This window comes from Schistosoma mansoni, chromosome 1 (genome assembly GCF_000237925.1).
Source record: "Schistosoma mansoni strain Puerto Rico chromosome 1, complete genome".
NCBI lineage: Eukaryota > Metazoa > Platyhelminthes > Trematoda > Strigeidida > Schistosomatidae > Schistosoma > Schistosoma mansoni.
In genome coordinates this window covers 18,198,599-18,223,299 of record NC_031495.1, presented here as the reverse complement: position 1 = coordinate 18,223,299, position 24,701 = coordinate 18,198,599, and the positions used below count along the sequence as shown (strand labels likewise).

General features: G+C 32.7%; 3 protein-coding genes across 3 annotated transcripts in view; all 3 read left to right on the top strand.

Moving 5' to 3' along the window:
- Positions 1–1,970, top strand: part of Smp_165940 (hypothetical protein) — a gene marked incomplete at both ends in the record, with an annotated part of 4,597 nt that extends 2,627 nt beyond the window's left edge. The window contains 2 exons of the mRNA XM_018793514.1: positions 1,782–1,851; positions 1,893–1,970. Coding sequence (XP_018648018.1) covers positions 1,782–1,851; positions 1,893–1,970 — 148 coding nt within the window. The remainder of the gene's footprint in view (positions 1–1,781; positions 1,852–1,892) is intronic.
- Positions 1,971–4,125: 2,155 nt separating this feature from the next.
- Positions 4,126–4,347, top strand: Smp_200400 (uncharacterized protein; the record flags this gene model as incomplete). Its single annotated transcript, XM_018793513.1, has 1 exon — positions 4,126–4,347. One exon carries the CDS (start codon positions 4,126–4,128, stop codon positions 4,345–4,347), a length of 222 nt encoding a protein of 73 aa, XP_018648017.1.
- A 4,842-nt stretch (positions 4,348–9,189) lies between these two features.
- Positions 9,190–9,339, top strand: Smp_200390 (uncharacterized protein; the record flags this gene model as incomplete). Its single annotated transcript, XM_018793512.1, has 1 exon — positions 9,190–9,339. The coding sequence occupies one exon, from the start codon at positions 9,190–9,192 to the stop codon at positions 9,337–9,339; it is 150 nt and encodes a 49-aa protein (XP_018648016.1).
- Positions 9,340–24,701: the final 15,362 nt, after the last annotated feature.

Here is a 24,701-nt window from a genome sequence, read left to right as displayed (position 1 = left end):
GACTCAAACTGGAAACCGATTCAGTGGTCTATGGGTTAAGGGCTCCGGCTCGAGATTGGTAGGTCCTGGGTTCGAATCTCGCGAGTGCGGGATCGTGGATGCGCACTGCTGAGAAGTCCCATAGTAGGACGAAACGGCCGTCCAGTGCTTCCAGGTTTTTCATGGTGGTCTAGCTTCAACTGACTCATGATTTCAACTGTGAAAATACTATATTCTCCACAAAACCCCCTCTGATTATTATTATTATCACACTTGTTAACCTTTTAGAGAAATTTATTCAGCATCCACCCCTATCTACTGTTTCTGACCTAATTCATATTATCCTACATATTACGTAATTTCTGATTTGTAATCCCATTGTCCTATCTCACCCTATGTCAACTATATATATTCTGATCATTTATTATACGATTTTATTCCACTTATAAACTGATTCAAGTTAACGCTACATATTAGTCAGCTCCAATATCAACGATTCGATTTTATTTGATATCACAAACACGCCTTGATTCACATGTTACAGTTTTAAATGATGTACTCTGCCTTAAACTTGGCCAAATTTTTATGGATTATTAATTTGGATACATAATTGTAGAATCTGATGAGAAATTATTGAAAAGAATATTCTTCGTTCATATAATTGTGTTTTAGAATGAATTTTTCCTGAAGTTGATGTTCAAGAGATAATTTTTTATTAGTCTCTTTTAGAATGTGTATACCTTCAGTGAACATCTACGATACTGTGTCTACAGTTGAAATATTTAGATTTTTTGCATGATATATAATTAGTGTCAATATCTTGAAGCTCAGAGTACACGTGGACCATATAGATTTATTAAAACTCAGACCTGAATGTCAACAATGGGAAAACCAAAAACTCATAAGAATGATAAATAAAATATCTGTTAAACAAGCTAGTTAGTACTTATACTTAGTTGCTTAGTGACTAACTCATTGACTACTTAAGTGATAGCTATTGGACTCTAATATGAACATAAACACTGAGATCCAGGTACCAGCAAACCAGTTATAAAGACCTTTTTTTAATTTTTTTCGGATATTTTAATTTTCTTTTCCAATTTAGACGCCATTCCTTCCTCAATTTAATGATTATTCTTTTTGTAAATTACTCAAACGTTGATTCTGGATGCCTTGGCTGTTTTCAAAACAGCGTATATAAAATTTTATTAGGATTTGATTCTTTTTATATACTCATCCGTTGTTTGGTTGACTGTTCCCTTGTTTCTGGATGCTAATTTTTATCATTTTTCACAGAGTATTTGAATCCTAGATACCTCTAGATTTAGGTACTATGTTTCAAATTATTGTCATCATTTACTTACAGGGTTTAACACGTAAGTCAGTCTCAATTTTTAATTCTCGGAAGGATTCCATAACTGCAAACGTAACTCTATGAATTGCGATAAGTAACCACAGGAACGTTCAGTAGAATGCTATGCACTACATAATCCCGAACTGGATTAGTGATAAAGTTTACTTCAGTTACGTGAAACTTTTCGAAATGACTATGATTATGTAATAATTTGATCCGAAGAAATGTTGAATGTTTCGATCCACTGGAAAGTACTTTATCTATAGATTTCAAATTACATGATAATTTTCAGTGAAAAAAATATGAAGGTCCAAGTTACCGAATTTATTCGGGTAATTTGGTTTGTCCTTTTCAAATCAGTAGACGAAAAAAGTAACTAAAATATTTCCTCTGAAATTCTACACCTCCAAACAACAAAACATTTTTCCCACTATGATATACATTACAGACATGTCCTACCTACATTGAAAGAATGCAATGGAAGTGCTAAGATGATCAAATATTGGGCTTCTATCATGGTATGTTCTTTTTCGTAATTAGTTTTTCAGTCATTTTATAGATTAGTCGCCAAGCGATAGTCGTAATCCTTAATTATGTATATCCACTTAAAGTTTATTCTCCGAAGGCTATTGTCTGATACATGTTTCATTGAGGAAGAATTGTTACAGTCTGTGGTTTATCTCATTCATTGCACAAACTCTTAGATCTTGAAAAAACTAGCTGTGGAGAAGATGACGACCAAGAATGTTTAAGCGACTTCATTTCTAAAAACAAACTTTGATTTCTACAATTTATGCATATGTTACAGGTAACAAAATCAACTCGAATAACAACACGCAGAGGGCGACTTCAGTTACATAAGTAATTTGTTCATCAACACTAGCTCGCCTACACTTGCATCTCAACTGAAATATTGTATGATATGTCTGGCGTTTCTCAACATACGAATAACTGATTAAGCTACTGAGTTAAGTAACCCACTGTTGGTAATTTCGTGAGGAACACCTTCCATGCTTGTATTTTGTTATTAAGTTTATGTATTACCATGAATGAATGCATAATGTAAAAATAATATGTACTAACAATTTTTTCGAATGGCCAGTAGTTGTTAGCTATAAGTCACACTTAACTTTTAAGAAACTAATGCACCTACAATACTTTAAGTGTGTTTCAGTTAGTGACACAGTAGAATATGTTCGGCCTAATTATTCGATTGTATCCGCCAAAAAAAGTGAAGAAAATTGCTATAATCAAAAACCCAATTTTAAAATTTTTCTAAGTGGATCCATCCAGTTGTAAACGTGTCTGGACGATAAAAATATGCTTGACTCTTTGAGATTCATTTGCAGTAAATCAATATCTGACAAATGACTTATCTATTCTACGACTTATTCAAATAAATAATTACAGACGAAATTGAAATTCCCCTTCTGCTATAATTAAATGAGAAGTTAATACCAAATAAAACAGAGTATTCCTCATTGTTGTACTGTTAAAACAGTTCATTTAATTGAACACTAAAATATGAGAAGGTCAATCAGTTTACTCGGCTGTTCAAATGGAAATCAGTTGACTGACCGTTCAGAATATAACATTAATTGGCTTTTGTATAACAGTTCCCTAGGAAATCTGTTGCTGAATTATTGTTTCTGTTCTGCTGATCCGTTTTATTGAGTTCTCGAATATAAGCATGTTATCAAATGAAAAGACCATCGTTTAAGGGTAAATATTGTTAATAAATGGAAAGGGATATTACTGAGTTGCTGTTACTGTGATCAAACAGTACAATTAAGAAGGTGTAACCGTCATTTATTGAATTAATTTGTAAATAAATGATATATTTAAAATTTCAAATAAACAGTAATTCGCAGAACTATGTGATATATTAGCGCAAAACATTTCGAACAATCCGATCACACATATACTTGTTTAGAACATTTTTATATAAAAATCAAACGTCAACTAGACTAGAAATGGAGGGTAAGAGGAGACAAGGATAATAATAATAATAATAATGTGAAAACATTTTGAAACCTCATCACTCTGGATAATAAGCTAATATTACCAGGGCAGGTTTAAGGTGAACACAGACCGTTTTCGAATGCACAAAGGGGGTTTGAATTTTCGCACGGCTAAGGCTTCAATAAACAATAGCATATGCCCTTTTACACTTTGTACAACGCCAGAAAAGCCGAGTTAAAATCAGTATTATGACCTGTTTTAATTATGTTTGGCAACAGAAGATGATGGATCTTTATCCTCTACTGTTATTGGGTCATTTGATTTCACTTGTTTCTGCAAACATTCAGGTACATGTTCACACACCCTAGTTTTGAGATCACATAGGGAGGAGTAATCGTGATCTCTTACCCTCCATTTCTAGTCTAGTTGACGTTTGATTTTTATATATAAATGTTCTTAACAAACATATGTGTGATCAGGTTGTTCAAAATGTATGGTGCTAATATATCACATAGTTCTGATAATTTTCGTCTTCTTATTACATTATCGAAATTTATCAAAGGGACTAATTTCTTCAAACAGTAGTTCATCTACACATAAATGACAGTAAAGAGGGATTGTATAAATGCATGAAATATTCGAAGAAGTAACTGTTATTGGACATTCCTTCATCATTAACTAATGAGATTGAAACGCATATGCCAACTAAAACAAAAATATCTTTGGTTAGAAACGTTTCTATTCGTCACTTCAGACTTTATTTTCAAAAATACTTTTTATCGTCGTTTTCTTTTAAAATTTAGGCACCTTGCTTCATTGACCTGTATACTATGTATTGTTTATTCCATGAAAAGACAAAACGACTATGTGCTTATTTAGGAAATGTTTCATGTAGAAGTATGGTTTTAAAAAAACCAAATGAAACAATTGGAAATTATAACACTGATACCGAGCTATTTAAATCTCAACTAACCAAACCTGTACGACGTATTCAATCTTATCACGTATTATTGAATAAACTACAAAAAGAAGCGAACTTATCTGATGTGTAAGTTTGACTAAAGTTTTCGACAAATCAACTGGTAATTACTGTATATTCTCTATCGAACTTTCATTCTTTTAAGAATTTATAGCTTAGTGTTACTGATCACGTTAAGTTGTTTATTAGTTTCAGTGGCAGACTGACAGATCGATTAGTATAAATGTTTCAGTCACATTTGGAATAAGTCGCCACCCATATAATATAGTTTTAACATCTCTAAGAAACTGAATTAGTGAAGTTCGTGATTTTGGGTATTAATTAGTTTTACAAGATTGTAGATAAGAATTATGATGAATTCGGCTCAATACCGAACCAAAGTTGAGGATATCCCCTTGATTAATTTTAGAAAACCAACATCACACAAGGTTTTACACAGGTCAAATCAATAAGACTGATGGACGCGACACAAACATTATAGAAATAGTACAATTAACGCTAATAATCAGATTGTGTGACATTGACTAATACACGGCAATCAATTGAAATAAACAAAATATCTAAATGTCAATCTGAAACAAACTTATCAGCATTTGGAAACTCGAAATAACGATGTGTAGGTTGGCAGTGAATTAGATAGCTCTCACCAACAAGGTCCAAGCCTTACAAGATCTACCAGGAAGTGTGGAAACCTCTATGGAGAACATTTAAACCGGAAACAACTATCAGCCAACAACAAAGTCAAAATTTCCAAAACCTATGCTAATGAAGTTCTATTGTGTGTAGCTTTAACCTGTAGAACAACAGCCATCATCATCAGTAAGTTACAGGTATTTATATACAACTGTCTGCACAAGATACTCCAGACCCATCGGTCAATGACCATCAATATTGGCTTTTTGTGTCAGAGAACAAGCTACCCTGCCAGTTGAGGAGGAAATTAAGAAAAGACATACTTTGTGGTATCCATCTAAATGCATCCCAAAGAAGCTCTAACAAGGAACGTATTACGATCGGACTTAGGGGAAGACATTTAAAGAATGAATAACACTTAGGAACAACTGAAATAAGCACGGGGCAGGATTACTTGGAGATCCCTGTACGTTGGCCTATACTCCTCAAAGGGTTTCAGGCTTAAGTAAGCAAAAGTATTTTCACGCAGTATTACCTATCAATCGTTGAGTGGTTCATTTAATTAGATTAACTTTATCGTGAATTTAACCTCGAGGTAATTTTGAAAAAATTTGCCTTCTAAATGCTTAGGAAATGTGGATAAAATTCGTTATCCTCACCATAGAAATGTTACTTTTCTGATATTCTGACTGGTAGCTTCCCATATTCTGCATGTTGCTAAGCGACTGAAGCAAAACTGAAGTCATTCGATGTTCTGATTCTGAGATTTTTGGTAGTCCTAGAGAAAAACGGTTTAATGTAACACAACCGTCCTCAATACTATTCAACATTGCGCGTCGTGGTAATCGGCGTTCAGGCATACGTAACATTGTTGATTAATTAATTTTCGTAACTCTTTTGCATAAAATGACGAATTTTATCATTCTTGATTTTTTAAATCCGAAATCTATATTTAAAGTTTGTATTCATTTAAATAAATAATTTTGTACTTTTTTTAAATTTAAGTAAATACTTGGACGATGCTCGTCAAACGTTCAACAGAATATGTGATACAGTAAATGTGACAATGAATCTGCGTGGTCTGACGGTAATTATCAACAAATACTATCATGATCTTTTTTATGAGCTATTAAGCTTCCCTAATTACAGATCAACAATATATATACATTGAACTAATTCACTAATTGATGATGAACAGTCAACCGCATTTAATAAGTGTAGATACTTTATATACCGATAAAAGTTAATTGTTCATTATATGTACCTTAGAAAAACGTTTATCATATTGCTAGCCATGAAAAACAGATCAGACTGAATATACTTCATTTAGATAGACAAGTCTTGTTTTATTAAAACTGATATCAGTGCTTTCTGATAAATCAAGTGAATGTATACATCATTCTTGGTTCATAAATGAATGGGTTTACTTTTTATAGATATTGAGTTCCGTGTCCGTCAGGTAAAATAGAATGACACTGGATTTTACAATCCATTTCCAATCAAACGGGTACATCTTAATTTGTAGATTTTTTCTTCTCATAACTTATATTACTGACTGATTTTATTTGGACCAACCCTAAAAACCAGGAACCACTGGACAGCCATGACAAGTGAAGTTCAACCATTTCGAGAGGGAGCCAGTTATCCATATAAGGTAACGAAAGATCTCAGTGCAATATTGCAAACTAATTGGAAACGGATATTTAGACTACTGGAGGTCAGCTAAATAGTCTAGAGTTTTAGCTGTTGCTTCAAGGAAGAAGGTTCTAAGTTCTATTTCTGGTGGTATTTTGGATGCACACTGCTGACGAGTCCTATACTGAGGTGAAACTTATTTTGATTTTTTAATCGTTGTCTAAACAAATTCAGTCTGCGATCAAAATTATGAAAATTTAACAGTCTCTCAGAACCCCTATACTAATTTATTATTTGCTAATAATCCACGAGCTTTAATTATACATAGATTCAATCAACAACACTCACGTAATTTGACTTATAGATCACTTTCTCACTAGTTACAGGTTTATTTGTTTGCTTTATAGTTTATTCTGTTCAATTATAATTCTACTTCTAAACTACTATCATTTTATTTTTATTTCCAGGTAGCACCATCAAAATTAGGACATTTTTTGTTAGAAGCTGATTTTACTGTTAACCGAACAATCAAATCTACTAAGTCAAAACGACATTTTCATGTAATCTTATTTACTGAAATGTTACTATTGACAAAGTACCGTGTTTCGTTTAAAACATCAATTTCTAATAATAAGGGGTAATCATCGTTTTTATTGAATGTTATACGGTAATTGTTTATTTTTTAGCTCTAAAGATCAATTTCCAGATTTGGATGATTATTTGGCATTCTTTGATTTTTCACATAATAGTAAGCTCAGTTGTAATAAATCATATGAAGTAGAGGAAGAAATATGCGTAAGTACATGTTTTGTTTTAATTCTTCAGTAAAAGTAGTTATGAATATTGTTGACTTTGCAATATATATCCTGGACTAAGTTTTGTTAAACAGCGTTTGAAAAACAGAATAAACTTGACACTTGTTATATCCAGATACAGAACTCTTCAGAAGAGCGAATTTCCTACCAGAACAGAGACCAAACATGGGGTCTCCAAAACAAGCTGCTAGTGTTTCGCTTTCAAACTGCTGAGTTAGCATCCGACAATTTACATATTCAACAATAATTAATTATTGAGACCAAATTATAAATTATTTATAAGTCTGTATATTTTATGAAATCCACTTTGAATGAAGGAATTAAAACCAGTACGAATTATTTTAAATTATTCTGTATTAAAACAGAATTATAAAAGTGTGTCGTCTTTAAGTGATTCTTAATGTGACCAGTCAAAATGAAACTAGTTGCTTCCTGATTATTTGTATGATAATTCAAATGACTTTAGCAATTGACAGTGTCACGAATAATTTTGACTTAAGATTGTATGTGCACTAGATACCTAAGAAGTATTGAATAACCGTTAACGTTGTCAATTTGACATCATTATAATGGATACTGCTTTACTGGAAGAAATGATGATCTGTCATTTCTTCAGGAACACATTTATAATCAAAAATACATCACAAATGAATCTTTCATCATCCGTAAGAATTATAATTGTTGATGGTTTGCAAATGGACAGAAGTACCTACATTCAATAAAACTTTTGACCTATTGCTATCAAATTTTTAACTACTTTAACATAAACCCACATGTCAATCATATTTCTTGAAAATGACATTATGAACATGTGTTGACTTGTTTCTTTAGTGTTGGCAGTCTTATCAACAAGTTTGATCACTCTTATTTTGGTCAAACATCAAACGTCTACACTTTCACGATTTGTTTATCGAAAATTCATAACAAAATGTAACTTTGACCATTTACCATCTTACTATATCATTGAGGTAAAATAGGATTTACCAAAATTACAAATTGAACACGTGTCCCAGGATTTTGCAACATCTGAGATAGATACTATTTAAATGAACATTACATTGTTCTGCTAGAAATAACAAGTCAGGCAAAAATGGACATCAATAATGAAAATGAAAATTTGAAACATCGAACCAATGCAATATGATTTTCAAATACTTTTTGATAAATAACACTTTAGGAAAAGAAATATCTTCTAATAGATTAGATTTTTAATATTTAATAAAATTAAGCAGATTTATTGATTCATTCACTGATTTTTTGCTCGATTAATTTCATAAAAAATCTGAAATTTTACTTATTCAATGAATTTGTTTTATTAGAGTATAGTCAAGCACCTAAAGATACATTGGTTCAAGACTTATTCATCGTATTACTGTAACACTACTAGTTTCGATTAAAAATGTGTTTACAAATGTTAATCACCTTCCAACTCTTTATTTTAAGGTCGACAAAAGTAATAATAATGATAATAATGGTGTTATTACTCAGTGTGTAGTAATCAGCACCATTTTATTTTATAATGCTGATCACAAATCTATCAGTTAATTTTGAAATTCAGTCTCTTAACTTGGTGTTATATCCTGTGGAGATTTATGAATGGTAACATCTGAGAACTATTTATGGACCACTATGATACGTATATTTCCTACTGTATAATTGTTAAGTAACTAAACTATTCATATTCATGTCCCTCTTATTATAAGCTTTATTTGACCTATAGACTATTATTATGCGATTTACCATTCTTGAGTTATACCCAGTCTATTAATTACTGTTCCCCTTATTCCCAGCCACATTTGGCCAAATCTTGTACAAATGTTATTTTCTATTTTATGGTACGATGTGGTCAGTTTGTTTGGTATATAAACCCAGTATATTTGAGAATAATGATTCATATTGCAGAGGCTGTTATTGGTGTTCTGAACTTCACTGGCTGGGCTAGGCAGAAAGCAGGACTGATAAGTGCTCAAGACCGCTCATAACGCTTTTGTGTATCATGGGATCCGATCGATAAAACACTGTTCTCTAATTGGCGGTCTTATCACTTCATATATTAACAGGGCACGAACGCGATCGATATAACACCTGGACAATCGAGTTTACAAAGAATTTCAATGTTTTTTCTAAGTTTCTTATGGATGAAACAAATAAGATTTTCTTCGCTTTTTCCTTCTCATACTTAATCACATGGAAGTGATAATTTTTCAAAAAAAATGGTTTAATAATATCTATAATATTCATTTACGAATGTTAATCTACACAAAAATTTTAAACATTAACTATGAACCTTTAAGTGATAAATTTATTCAGCACTGATTGGTAACTGAGAGAATTTTCGTTTTCATATTTATTAATTACACTGGATTTTATGGACACTCAGCTGTTTTCATTGAAAAATTTATATACTAATAACGGCCGTCCAGTGCTTCCAGGTTTTCCATGGTGGTCTAACTTCAATTGACTCATAATTTCAACTATATAAAATTACTAAAATCTCCACAAAACCCCCTTCTAATTATTATTCTCTTTTACTAACCAATATTGACAAGAATTCTAGAAGTTTAACTGAAAAACTGTAATCTTTAGGGGTCACTTATATCTAAAGTGAAACAGTGCACACCAATGACAGTCGGCATTCGTCATTTTATATTACAAATAAAATGGAGTTAGATTTTTGAGACACTAGATACCGATCTAATTTATCCTTCTCATTGTAATACTGGAAAACTTCGGGTTGGACCCGTATTGAAGTTTCGTGGGTATCTGATCTACTGAAAAGTCGGGATGTAGATTGAGACATTTATTCACCTTCTCTGTTTTTTTTGTGCTACATTAGTCAGAGACGATCACTAAGGAAAGCGATCTACAGACTAAATAGTTTTCAGAAACATCCTAGCTCAACATAATCATATTTTCTCTGTATTTCTGCATTTGTTTAAAAGCTACATCGGATTGGATTATTTTCAAATTCACATGATCGATGTTTCTCATTATTTACTGAAAACTATGGATCCACGTACACATTTAGATCAAACGATAATACAGTGAAACAATTATGGACGAGTACAATCAATAAATTACTTATGAATCAGTTGTATAATTTACGAGTTGACACAGATCCACAACTACAGACACTCAAAAGATTACCGATTTCAAGTAGTCACCTTTCTTGGCTTAATTCAAATTTACCAGTAAATCCTAAAACAAAGCAATTTGAAGAGAAGTGAAAGCAACATTTTTAAAATAACGTTTCATTTTTCAATTCGCTCACATTTCATTAGTATTTTGGACAAAAACAATTTAAAAATAGTTTATAATAATATTGTTCACTGTGGAGGTTAATTATGTTATAAAATCCGTTATTTATTAAAAATTACAAGTTTTACTTTATTAAAATCAGAATAACAGTGTGAACAGCTAATCTACAGTTACTCACCATTCCCAAAGAGTTTGAGTAGAACATTGAAGTAGATCCCCCGACTCTAAGTGAAGTTCAAAAGGCTATAGCTAATCTGAAAAGAGGAAGGGCAGCTGGTCCACATGAATTGGCTCCAGAGGTCTTTAAATATGGTGGTCCAATTTCAGCGATTAGGTTGACTAATATTTTCGCTAAAACCTGGGAGTTGGACGTAATCCCACGTGACTGATCTCAATCACTGATTGTCCCAATATATAAGAAGGGGTGAAAATCATCCTGTAATAACCATAGAGGGATTAGTTTGACTAATATAGCATCTAAAATACTAGCCTCCGTACTTGTTGAGACCTTACCACCAGAGAAAAATATCCGTGGTATAAGGCTAGGTGTGCATTTTTAAGGCCGACTATTTCTAACCCCACCCCTCATTGTGGGAAGGTAGCATCGCTGTTATGCTGGTTGTCTGAAAGAAACACCTTACTGCCATCAAACCTCTGTACAGTCAGCAGTAGGACTTCGCCTTCGGACCTTGAGTTTGCTGCTTTTTGTCTTACCGCTCTTCAACCGATCTACCTGGCATGGTAGGACCTTGACGAACGATTGTTCCAGCAACTATAGCTCCTACTAGGAGGTCCACTTATCGACTTAGAATACGCAGATGACGTAGTCCTGTTTGATGAAGACGCTGATAAAATGCAGTGTTTGGTAGCATTGAGTAACAATGCAAGGATATTTGGGATGCGTTTCTCCCCATCTAAATGTAAATTGTTACTCCAGGACTGGCCTGCGTCAACATCTTAACTAAGGATAGGGAGTGAAGTAGTCGAATGCGTCGACAACTTCACTTATCTTGGAGGTCTGATCAGCCCTAATGAGTTGGTGTCTGACGAAATCTCAGCACAGATTCAAAAAGCTCATTTGGCTTTTGTCATCTTACGTCACCTATGGCGAAGATGAGATATCAGTCTATCAATTAAGGGACGAGCATTCTGTGCAGCAGTTCGCTCTGTTCTACTTTACGGCTGCGAAACGTGACCGTTAAGAGTAGGGGGTACTCGTAAGTCATTAGTACTTGATCACAGATGTCTTAGAAACATTGCTCGGATCTGCTGGGATCACCGGGTAAGTAATAGTGAGGTTGGACGCAGAGTATTAGTCGAATGATAGTAAATCAGTTGATGAGGTCATGAATCTTCATCGACTGAGATGGTTGGGCCACGTGTTACGTATGTCTGAACACTGATTACCACGATGCGCAATGCTGACTAGTGTAGGGGATGGTTGGAAGAGAGTTAGGGGCGGCCAAACTAAAAAGTGGCATCAGTCCTTGAAGTCACTAACTTCTAGTCTGAGCCATGTTGGTAGATGCAGACTACTTGGTTGGGAGGGTCCGCGTGACATGGCTCAGAATGGATCACAATGGCGCTGGTGTGTTCACTCTCTGTCTTCCCTTAAACTATGAGATTGAAATTGCATCATATATTTCTTTCTTCCTGTACTATATCGCTATATACAATCTTTCTTTTATATATTACCACCATTAAATTAACTACTTCTATGAATCCGGCGTTCATCTTGTTATGCTAATGAGGTTATGGCAACTTTGACAGATGCATATATGTGCCTGGTTCTACGTTGTAGCTGGCTGACTGACTTCCCTTCAAATGACAGTGAGCAGGAAAAACAACAACCTGACTATCCAATTCATCGACAGTCATTCTGGATCCCAGTGTGTGGAATGTGAATGATGCATGTATGTCCCTGGTCCTACGTTTTAGCTGACTAACTGACTTAATATTCGTTTAGATCACACATTTAAAAAATAACCTACATCAATTAAATTTTATGAAGTATTTTTTGCCTCACTGTATGCTTCGTATGTTTTGTGATTTTCACAAATTACCTTACATTTATTTTTGAGAGTCTACATATGAAAAACTTGAATCCATCCAAGTTGATCTGATACATATTTCGAAGTTGAGGTCTTTTCCAATTTCTTTAGTTTTTTTTAGCTTACTTAATATATATAAGTAGCATAAGTATGTTTTGATTCTTAATAAAAGCCAAGCCATAAAAAACCGGACGTCTCGGTTGATAGGTAGTGAAACCTAGAAGGCCAGTGTTAATTCAGGTATTTTAAGTTTCGCAGTTGAATAACTTTTCTTATCAAGAAAATATGTGGAGAGAAATATTACCACCTGTCGATATTACCGATGTGGAAGTACGTAATCAGTTAGTAGGTAGCTAATTCTTAGCCTTTGGAATTGTCACCGTATCCATGGACACTCGTGATTCAGGAAAGAAAAAAATTAAGAAGCGAAAGACTCGCATTTCTTGATTAAGTAATCTTGGATTTTTAATGAACTCAACTTGAATGCTTCTACACAATAAAGGATATAAATTTTGTCCAATCGATATGTTATCATACAAATATTTGGAACTGTTGTAAACAGTTGTGCACAAGTACACCGAAACTGTTTACGTCGTCTCCCACTTTTTAAGAACAGTCTTGAACTGTATACAGTGCTCCAGATCAAGGATTTAATTCCAATGTTTATCATTCCGTGATTTTTATCATTCACTGATGAATAAAATACCCTAGATTGCCATGAGTCTGCTATATTGGATAATAGAATTCCACAAGTTGTGTGCTTATTTATGTCTTGGCGAACAAAAGACAGAATAACAGATTTGACTGCTTTGATTTGCGCTTAAATAGAGATAAACCATCTAAATGCACTCGGTTTATAATCTCATAATATTTTGTCATTCTCTACGTCTTTGTATCGTCAAGATATAGCAAAATTGAAGTCGTCATAGGACTAGGAAGGTTATTTATAAATATCGCTAATCCAGTTAGTAGATCTTTACGAAATCTATTAAAACCTATAACAGAAGTTGTTTTCAACGAAATTCATACCGTTAAACTACCGTTGGAGATTTCCATATTAGAACGAAACAGCCGTTCAGCCCCTGTCGATTTTTAAAAGTTGTCTAACAGGTTAGTTCGTGATATAAACCATAAAGTGGAACAATATACATAAATCCATTGCACGTTTTGTGTTGATTTGTCCCAAATCTTTTAATTTTAAAAATCCTCCTTTCCAAAGAAATTAGATACTTTAAAAGAGAATCGTCCAACCAAAACTGCATAATGATCCGATATTATTTACATAATCTTTTAATTGTGACATCGTAGTAACTACAATTTTATATCAGCATGTGTTTTAATCATATTTGAATGACTGGATGCTAAGTTTCTGATACCAAAACAGAATGATTGTTACAAAAATGTAACTTCTTATTTTACAATTTGTGTGGTAGACTTTTATTGGTTGGTATCAAACATGTAACAAGAAATACACTAAATGGAGACCCTAAGTTTATCGATTTTATTTCTCCATGTATTTTTTCTTTGGCTTTTCACTGTCTTAGCTGGATATTTTGATTGTTAACCTAACATTGCTAACATAATCAATACAATACTTAAAAAAGGAAGCAAATTAACAAAGTTTCTTCACAGTCGACTAACAATTTTCGTTATCAACAATTGATTTGGTTCACTGTCATCCATGCTTATATTCTAAATATATATACATCCATTTCCACCATGTTTTAGGATGAGATAATCTTTGATCCTGTAGAACTTCACGTTTTTCCCTGAATGAAATATTGGGTCTACTGATTACTAAGCAACCTGAGTATCATGCTTTTCTAAATTCAACTGAGTGAATAAAACACCACCAAAAGCCTGCTCCTGAACTGAAACTCTTTTCCCCCACTTCAAAACTACGTGTATGTGTTTGCATGATCAATAGTTCATCTACTTTAACAACCTTAACCGGTATATGTCGCAGATGTGAATTGGTGGCAGAAATAATGGTTGATTCACCGTTTAAAACTACATGAATATGATTAGATCAAAACATTTTATCCAAGATTACAATCTAGAGATTGCTATATATATAATACACAATAACCCCATTCTAGTTATTTTACAAATAAATTGATCTTTGATAACGAATCCCGAAACATGTGATTCTTTGAATCCTCAGATATCTTGTTTCATGTAGGAATTTTTTGGTGAGCAAATGAATAATATTGGTTCAAGCGAATAGGGTAAAAAAAATATGCATACCAATGTATATTTACTTATTTCTAATGAAAATAATTCTTTCTTCATTCTCCTAGTGTTTAGTCTACTGGTTTATTGATTCAATAAATAGGTGTGTACTTTGCTAGAAGTAAATGATTAACTGGTTTTCTAACGATTATAGCATAAGGTGGTTATATTCATTTTCTAGGAAAATGGACATATCAAAATATGAATCTTAAACTTATTCTATTATGTAATTGAATAATTGTGTTTACAGTGGAGTAAACTACAAAAGAAGGATGAAGACTGGATAATTTATTAAATTTGGCTCCATAAAACCAGTATCTTGTTTATAATGATTTAATTTTTTTATTTAAGTTTATTTTCTGTTTTTAGTAAAAATAAGTATTCAGGAAGAGGTAAACATGGCTTCAGTGACACTTCAACGATTCGTGAGTACATAAATCTTAATCTTAAAACAGATCAATCGTTAATTGAATAACTCATGGTAATGTCTGTGGTTGTTACATTGTGTGATGTATGATTAAATCCCAGGGCGACAAATAATTACCTAAAAGTCACAGATACACCTTCTTAATAAATGCCTAAATCCAAAGCTACCTATTAGTTGTTCTCAACTATCAAACATCAAAATACAGTGCATATGGTTTTTAATCAATTAGATTAGTGGAGACATTTAAATTCACTCGGCATTAAGTGTTATATCCTGTTGAAAATTAAATTATGAGCAACTTCTGAGAACTAGTTATGGACTAATATTGTACATGTATTCTTATTGCATAACTATTCAGCAAATCGATTGTGTATATCTATATTCCTCTTATTATAAGCGTTATTTTGATTTATAGATTATTACTCGATCTACTATTCTCAAATTATACTCCATTTAGTGATTACAGTCTCTCACAATGACAACCACCTTTTGGCTTGATCCTGTGCAAATGTTATTTTCTATTTTATGGTATGATGTGGTCTGGTTGACTTGTATATAAACCAAGTATGTTTGAAATAAATGATTCATGTGGTGGAATCTGGTATTGGTGTTCTGGTCTCAACAGGCAGAGCTAGGTAGGAAGGAGGACCATTAAGGCTACTAGGTTGCTCATACCAGTCAATATGTCATTGGTTTGGCGCAGTGCTGTGATTGTATAAGTCGTATTCTGATTTGCAAGTATGTCACGTGATAATTGGCCGTGCAAAAGTCAGAACACTAAGGATTAGACATACATGACATAGAGAATTGCTCAATGATACTGTCATTACATGCAACGATGTAATCTAATTTTTTACATGATACGATTTATCCTATTTTTTGTTGGTTATTGTTATACTTATGTTGTGATATTTTGCAGTTAACGTGTGCCTATACTACATGTGCTTTTTCATCTTAAAAATATAGTTGAATAACATTATATTAGCATAATCATTTCCATGTACTTTAGTGACATGTATTCATTGAATTAAAAAAACACAACAAATATGTTATATTTAGAGCTGATTTAGCAGAAGTAACATCTTATCCTAAAGCTGTCCGATAAACAGAATAAAGTAAACCCTAAAAGCAACAAATGATGATTATCTGAACGTAAACTAATTATAATTAACCTTTTATTTAACACATCTTAGCGAAATTAGGCTTTACACTTTGAAATAATGCTATATTTGCTGGTATGTTTGTATCATTTCTTATGTTTTATTGACAATATTTTAACCACTATTTATCTATTATTTCTTTCAACACACAAATATTTGTACAAAGAGGCGCTGAATACATAAGCCCCACACAAATCATTCGACTTGTGTGAGGGCTGGGGTACTGCTTGAGTACCAAAACCGAAGCAAGTGTTTTTCCTAGGGGGCCACTGCCTGAGCCTTTGACCTAAAGGTCTGATCCAAAAAGCAGTGGAGTAACGTCAAGAGATGCAGTCTCATGGTAGCCTGTGACCAACAATAGGTTCACACGCCATTTATTCCTTCAGGATACTGGAGCCCATGTGCACTACTGTCTGGAAACAGGGTTTTCCAACTTCCCTAGGTGGACTCTCCGTATCCATCAGTTAGGTTTAAAAAATCCGTCACTAGCATTTCGTTTCCTCAATTTCGTAAACAACATCCCTACCGCGAGAAGGCAGTGAGTAGGACCTCCCTGGCAGGGGCTGCATACGCGTGGCCATGTGAGAGCGTTTCGAGAGGGCCTTCGGACTATCTCGACTTTATCAAGGCATTTGAGGGCATTTTAACTACGGTTGTCTTCAGTAGTTTTATGCCTTAACTGTTAAAAGACAACCGTATAAAAAGTATTCAAACATTATAAATTCAAATTAGAGATTCATAGGAAGTAAAACATTTGAAATATAATAACATCTATATGCAATTTTGTTTTCAATTTACTATTGATAACAAGAAAATACACAAATTCAGTGGGAAAAATCAATTTTAGACTTGTTATTTATGATTCTGTCTTGACATTACCTAAAATAATAATGATACTTTTAGTACTTTCTGAAAAATATTATTCATCGTTCACGAGTAACTAAACACATTAACAATGTTCTGTATGTTGTTGATAGAAATCAAAAGAATTTTGTTACGTAAGCTGTTAAAATTACTTTCAGTCACATTATTCAATAATTAGTTAATAGCGAATGTTTACAGTGTGTTTCAGTAGTTCATAATTATTTACATTGCTTATCATATTAGTTAAATAAGACGTGGGTTATAACTTTCAGAGGCGATCAAGGTCATTTATATTTTAAAGCTACCGAATATCATTATGATAAGTTAGAGATTAGCATTATACTGTAGTAAAGATGGTATACTGGATTTTAGTCCCTAAGTGTTTGTTCAATACAGGTTTTTAGTATACCACTCTTTATTTACTACTCCATCACGAAATTTAAATTAGATTTTCTAACTATTCAATCATCGCTTCATATTAATAAATTGGATAACCCTCTTAATTGGTGTAATTTTATTCTGTTCGATACAACATATGAAAAGAATAGAATTTAGCCAAAAATGTATATATTTCACATATACGATGAATTTCTTTACTATCATACTGTTAATGTTGATATAATGATGAAAACCACCTGGTGAATATAGGATCCTATGTATAAGAAAATAGTTGATTAGATTCGCTGATTAGAATTTTTTTTTGAAAATCAATTTTTTTTTCTACAAAAAACCAATCACTATATTATTAGGTATAATTAATAAGTAGATCATATAAAAATAAAATCAAATAATTACTCTTGAATTAGTTTAAACGATTTATTTTATGAATCAGTGGAATTAAATGAATAATAAGTTTAATTGTATGCATAGATTCAGAATGAAGATATATATATATATATATATATATATATATATACAATGGTAATGATTTTTTTCCTTCGCCTTTTTTGATAATTAACATTTATACAGATAGGTAACTTTAAATCATAATTACATCGTTTTATTTTCTTTTTCTATTAATAAATTAGTCAGTTACAAATAGATTTTTTAGTAAATTTCATAGATTTATAAGAAAAACATCAATGAAAATTAAGTAGTACAATGTGAATTAATCGAAATTTTAGAGATTTCGAAATAGGAGAACTGATAAAATGTTTAATGTTGAAACGATGAAGAATATTTGCAGATTGTGGATACTAAAGAAGAAGCTCAGTTCACCTATTTTTCTATTATCTTTAGTAATTTGTAGCTTAGATGAATAAACAATTCAACAATAATTATATAATTATTATATTAAAATTTGGCATCTTTAGACTGTTTAATATCTTTTTTAGTTCACTATTTTATTATGTATTTTCGAAGTTATTGCCGTTACCATGTAAACAGAACTTTTGTGTCACATCTTTGGATTTTTCTAGCAACAGGAAAAGCTCTCCTCTCTCTTTTTTCAAATTTGAAGAAATTACGGTTGATGTACCTTTTATTACTTAGCAAATGCATCTAGCACGCTCAAATATGCCAGCGGATGAATTTCATCCAGATATATAATCCTCTGTGATTATTATACTTTTTTAATAATGAAAACAATCGCTTCCATTTGATTTAGGCTCCGGTGTTGTTTTACAGACTGATAACAAAAGCAGTGAAATTGAACCATTCAAATGAGAGCGTGGAAGTGCACCAAACACTGTTTACATTTTTTGCTTTAGAAACACTTTGAACAGAGTATCGTTTATTGTATATATAAGATGAACGAGATTTTCTAACATTGATCTCCGGGTTATGAACTGATATTTTTCAAATCATCCGACGTAACGATATTTATTACTCAAAAATTTAAAGTGGGAGTTAACATAATTTCTTGTTGGAACTACACCGCATTCACTAATAAAGAGGGATTATGGATGAAAATGACGAATAAACTTCATTTTCTTCCGATCGTGAAACCAACTATGTACGTTACTCAAACTACATTTGATGATTGAAAAATGACAGCGGCCTATTTTAAAGTTGAAGATTTTGTCAATCAAAATATGGAAGATTATATGCTGTGGTATGTTTGACCATTTTTTATTTAATTCATGTACAGCATGTACATCCTATCAATCAAGCTTTTCTTGCATACATGATACTGCTGTTATACCTAATCGTCATGCATAAGAACTTTGACGGTTTCTTGAAACAGTAAGTCTGAAATAACAAAAAGCAGACTGTAATGATATTCTAAATACACATTTTTAAATATATCTATCAGTAGTGTTGGAATACGTGTTCTATTTACTACTTAATAAAAACTTTTAGATACAATTTTCAAAATTCAGCTATTGTTCCCTTACAAAATGCCTTGATTAAAATTACCCCAATGTCTATATTTATTGAGTGAAAATAATCTAAACGAATATGTTTTTAAAGTTTCATTTATAAAATGACAAAGTTTCTTGATTAGTCTGCGAAAAGTATCACATTTGGCGAATAACACATATACATGCGTGAATAATTACTGATGTTCTATTGAATTAGGTATAATCTAATCGGAAATGGTAATTTTTTGTATACATTCGGGATCGTGGATGCTCACTGCTGAGGAGTCCCACAATAGAACAAAACGGCCGTCCAGTGCTTCCAGGTTTGTCATGGTGGTCTAGCTTCAAATGACTCATGATTTCAACTATATAAAATTACTTAAATCTCCACAAAACCCTATTCTTTCTCTATTTGAGTTTTCCCTTTGATAATATTTAACAACATTTTTATTTCTTAGTATATTCATCAATAGACACAATTTTTTCATGTCAACTGTAATTAACTAATGAGAAATTATTTCTATTTAACAACTAATAATCATCAACCTATGAACTAATGACTAAGGTGTTTAAGCTCTCGCGCGCGAGGCTGTAGGTCCTTGGTTCGAATCTCGTGAGGCGGGATCATGGATGCACACTGCTGAGGAGTCCCACAATAGTTCGAAACGGCCATCCAGTGCTTCCAGGTATTCCATGGTGGTCCAGCTTCAATTGATTCATGATCTCAACTATATTTATATATATTTAATAGACAGATAAACATTTTAAAAATATTGTAAAAACGATTTATCGTGTGAAATTTTTATGAAACTTTTTACATCATAATAACAGTCTTTCTAAAACTATGTGAAATAAATTTAGATATATATTCTTGGTTGTTTAGTCAATAAATACTAAGCTATAATAATAAAATTTTTATTTTGGAACTTACATATTCACTTTGTAAAGCGATGAAATTTGCAAGTAATGCTGTATTAAATTTTAAGGAGAGAAAGAATAAATATTTGAGTCGAATAGGATAGATTCATTTTATTATGTTTGCTTCTTATCTTTTGCTTACTTAAAAGTCATAGTCATAAAATGGGTTTGAATAGCTTACATGAAAGAGTTTGGTTTAAAGTTTCTACGATCACACATTAATGCAATATTGTAATGATATAAATAAAGTTGATAGATTAGATAAAATATTTCAAGTATATCTTATGTGAAAGAGCATTCTATAATACTGATATTAACAAAAGATCAAACAGCTGGAAGCAAGTCGTTACGTAATAAGTAAACTCTGATAATAGGTAAGAATAAAATGAGTAAATCTCAGTAAGCCAAAATAAAATTATAAATTTACAAGATAGTCGACATAAAACGACTTAATGATTTAATAACTGAAAGAAAGAGCCGAACAAAGTTTTCTGATATGATTAAGCAATGAAATTTCGATTATAGTTCTAGGAGTAAAGCTGTCATGAATATACAGTTCTTTGCCACGCTATTGTTCAAAACATGTTTTGTACAAGGATCCAAAAGCCAGTAAAACTAAAAGTCATAAATGAAAGGATTCATAGATGTATTTGCAGAATGATTGATGCGTCCAGGTGTGCGTAATCTAACCTGACAAATCTTAAGATATGCTCAGCAAAGCGTACCCAAATGCGATTTGGTGCAGGTGCTTGACTGAGCCCTTCCAGCTAGGGATTTGTCCTGTAAAACTGATGAGGTCTGAATTAATGCCGAAGACTTAAAAATCCATTCATTTTAATGATTTATTCACTACCCAAGAAAATCTTGTGATTTACAATGTTGTAGTAGATAAGTAGAAGTTTATAGGGGGATTTAATAAGACGCTGGATATAAGAATTTATAACATTCATCTTGAGAATATAGTGATCCTGTTGTGAATAAATGGAGGGTCTCAACAAAGAGGTGTAACCCTGTACCATCCAGTTGATTTGGTTTGAAACTATAAAGGCGCCTTTTATTTTGATACAGTACTCACTTTCTAGTTGGTGAGAAAAGATGGAGTGATTTATAAACTCATTTACGGAATACATAAATATTCTAAAACATGATTTATTCTAACAATAGATTTTACTAAGTTGCTATTTGATGATGGATTTGAACATTTATGGATAGTGGTACGTTCACTAGTTAAGTTATATGGACTACGAGCCACTTACAAGGTAACTGGAGGAAAGAATTCTTCATTAACCAAGGCTTACTTCTAAAAATCAATCATCATACTTGTAAAAATAATTTTCCCACTAACCAATGTTACCCATAATTCATCGATAGTTGTTTTTCTCTCCACCGTGAAATACATACTATGTTTTTGCTTACTTTGTAAACATCGTAGGCATTTTGTTTCAGTTTATTAATCAACATTTCGCGACTTGTTTTACTTTATCATTCACTGATGATTCAACATCCAGCTTTGACGTAATTGTTTTCCAAAATCATATATGTAAATATATACATCCGTGTATCCTACACACAAGCACATGCATGTATTTATTTGTGATTATCTAATAATGCTATCGAACAACATGAATAAGTGTGTCACCGTTTACGACATATTTAAATTTACACTAAACCCACTCAACATAATTGAATGTAATTGATGCAAAACTCTACATTGAATGATGACAGATGTGTCTATTTAGGCTAGTGACAAACCATTGAAAACATATATATGCACTAAAACTATGACATTAAAATTTCTTGGATCAGCACAACGCAATTATCGTATATTCTACAGATTTTATATATTTGGTAAGAAACACATTCGGGGTAATTAATTACTCAATGATAGTCATAAATCAAATTGATGATACACATTTTAATATACTTAGGGATCTTCAACTAAATTCAATAAGTTTTCTTTAGATGATACGTAACTGTCAATGTATCACATAAGCTTGCATTTCACTTCTAACGGTAGTTATAATAATACACGATGTACAAGAGTTCTGCACGCGAGACTGTAACTCATAGACGACCTTTGGACGAATCTTAAATGACCTTGAGAAATATCAGCCAATCACTAAATAGTCAATATAGAGTAAAAGTATATTATACAAAACCGAAGAATTAAAGTGGATACACTTCTTTAATATGGTCCAAAAAGTTGTCAAGGTTAGAAAGAGATTCAGACGTTCTAAAATCGTAATGCATACTGTAGAGGAACTCATTAATATGGCTTCATAATAGTCGGTCTCTGGAGCCGTGATAAGGTAGCAAAAACTCTCTCAGCCTCGACCACACAACTTCGATATTGTTTGTGTGTGCTCAGGTTATGTACGTTTGTCATTTTTATTACTCATATATCCCTACGATACTCATACCACTAAACAGCCGAAGTTTCAGTAACATCTGCGATTATTGTAGTCAATGTTACTGGTGCTTTTATTACACAGTTCGCGGCAATCATTGTAATTCACATTAGTCTCAATCTGGATCGAGCGGAAAAAATCCTATTCTAGCAGACGTCTTCCTCCAACATATATTACATCGAAGGACGACATCACGGTAGTCTGCACAAGGCCTACAAGTCATTTGATTGCCGCAATTACAAATAAAGGAACTTCTTAGTAGTCTCATTTATTGTAACCGCTTAATTGTCACGTCTTCTCTAAAATCCACTGTGAACCGATCATACGTGAGCATCAGGTACTGAAATTGGCGCCGTGACCTTGAAATCCCTCAAACGCTTCTGATTGCCTTGCCCATAAATTATGGTCTCGCCGTTCTCTACTTGTCTTCATGATATATTATCCCTGCATGTTGTTTTCGAACTCACATAATATCTGACCGAAAGAAACTAGTAACATAGAGCACATTCAGAGTGTCTTATCCTCTCACGCTCAAGAGCATGTCCAGAATGGTTAGGAAGAGGGTTCACCTAATCTATCAACACCACCAACTTCTTCCACTTTGTAGTTAACGAACATCAAATAAAAATGGATGAATTCCTCCCAGGAGTTGTATCAAGCCTTGAATAATCCAATCAAAATTGTAGGATCACGGCTCCACTACATAGATGAAACAATCGGCATCAACTCCAGAGAACTGAACTCATGTATATAAGAGAGCTTTATTCAACCTCCACATTTACCATATGCAGAGACTGGGTTGCCCCACACACAAACTATGTATTATAAACAATTACCTCACAACCTTTCATGTTTATCTTTCCACACATCCATTCTTAGTCTACTTATTCATCCTTCTCAATTCATATGAGTTCCCTATCAAAATTACCGTGATAACACTTCTCGTAATTTAATCTGTATCCAAATATGAAAATAAACTTAATATGACAAGTCATGCATTTATAACGTTCTTGAATTTCATATAAACAGTTGAGTATATGTTTAGCTTTCATTCACTTGAAAAAATTATTTAATTACCGCAATAATATTTTCAGAAAACATGTACTGGAAAATCTTGATAAATGTAATTCACCAATCTTTATAAACTGTAACAAATTTATTTATTCTCATTTTTCTGGGAAGTGGTTTGGTTTGTAATTTTTAACTTATATAAAAAAATTAATGAATCTGTCTTGTTTCAACTGTAGTTCATACATAACTTTTAGTCACAGAAATTATCAGTTCTAGTTTTATCTTATTGGTCTCATGGTCTTCAAGTTTCATTTCGTTAGTAAATTCTGAAGTTTCAGCCATTTTATTTCCAGAATCACTGGTCAACTCACTTCATTAGCTTATTTAGGCATTATTCTCTCATAAAGAGTTTGGGAGAAACAAAGGTTGACTTGATAAGTTGTTTACAACAATTAGAAATGTCAGCATTCGATTGTGGGGATTGTTGAGTTTGGATGAATGGATGAATATTAGGCCACCACTGAAAACCTGGTAGCACTGGACAGCCGTTTCGTCATAGTATGGGACTCCTCAGCAGTGTGCATCAACGATCCCAAAAACGGGATTCAGACCCAGGACCTTCGGTCTTGTGCGTGAACGCTCAACCTATAGACCACTGACCGGGCATCCAACAGTGTGAATGTCTAACATCAACCAACCCACGATGTCACGC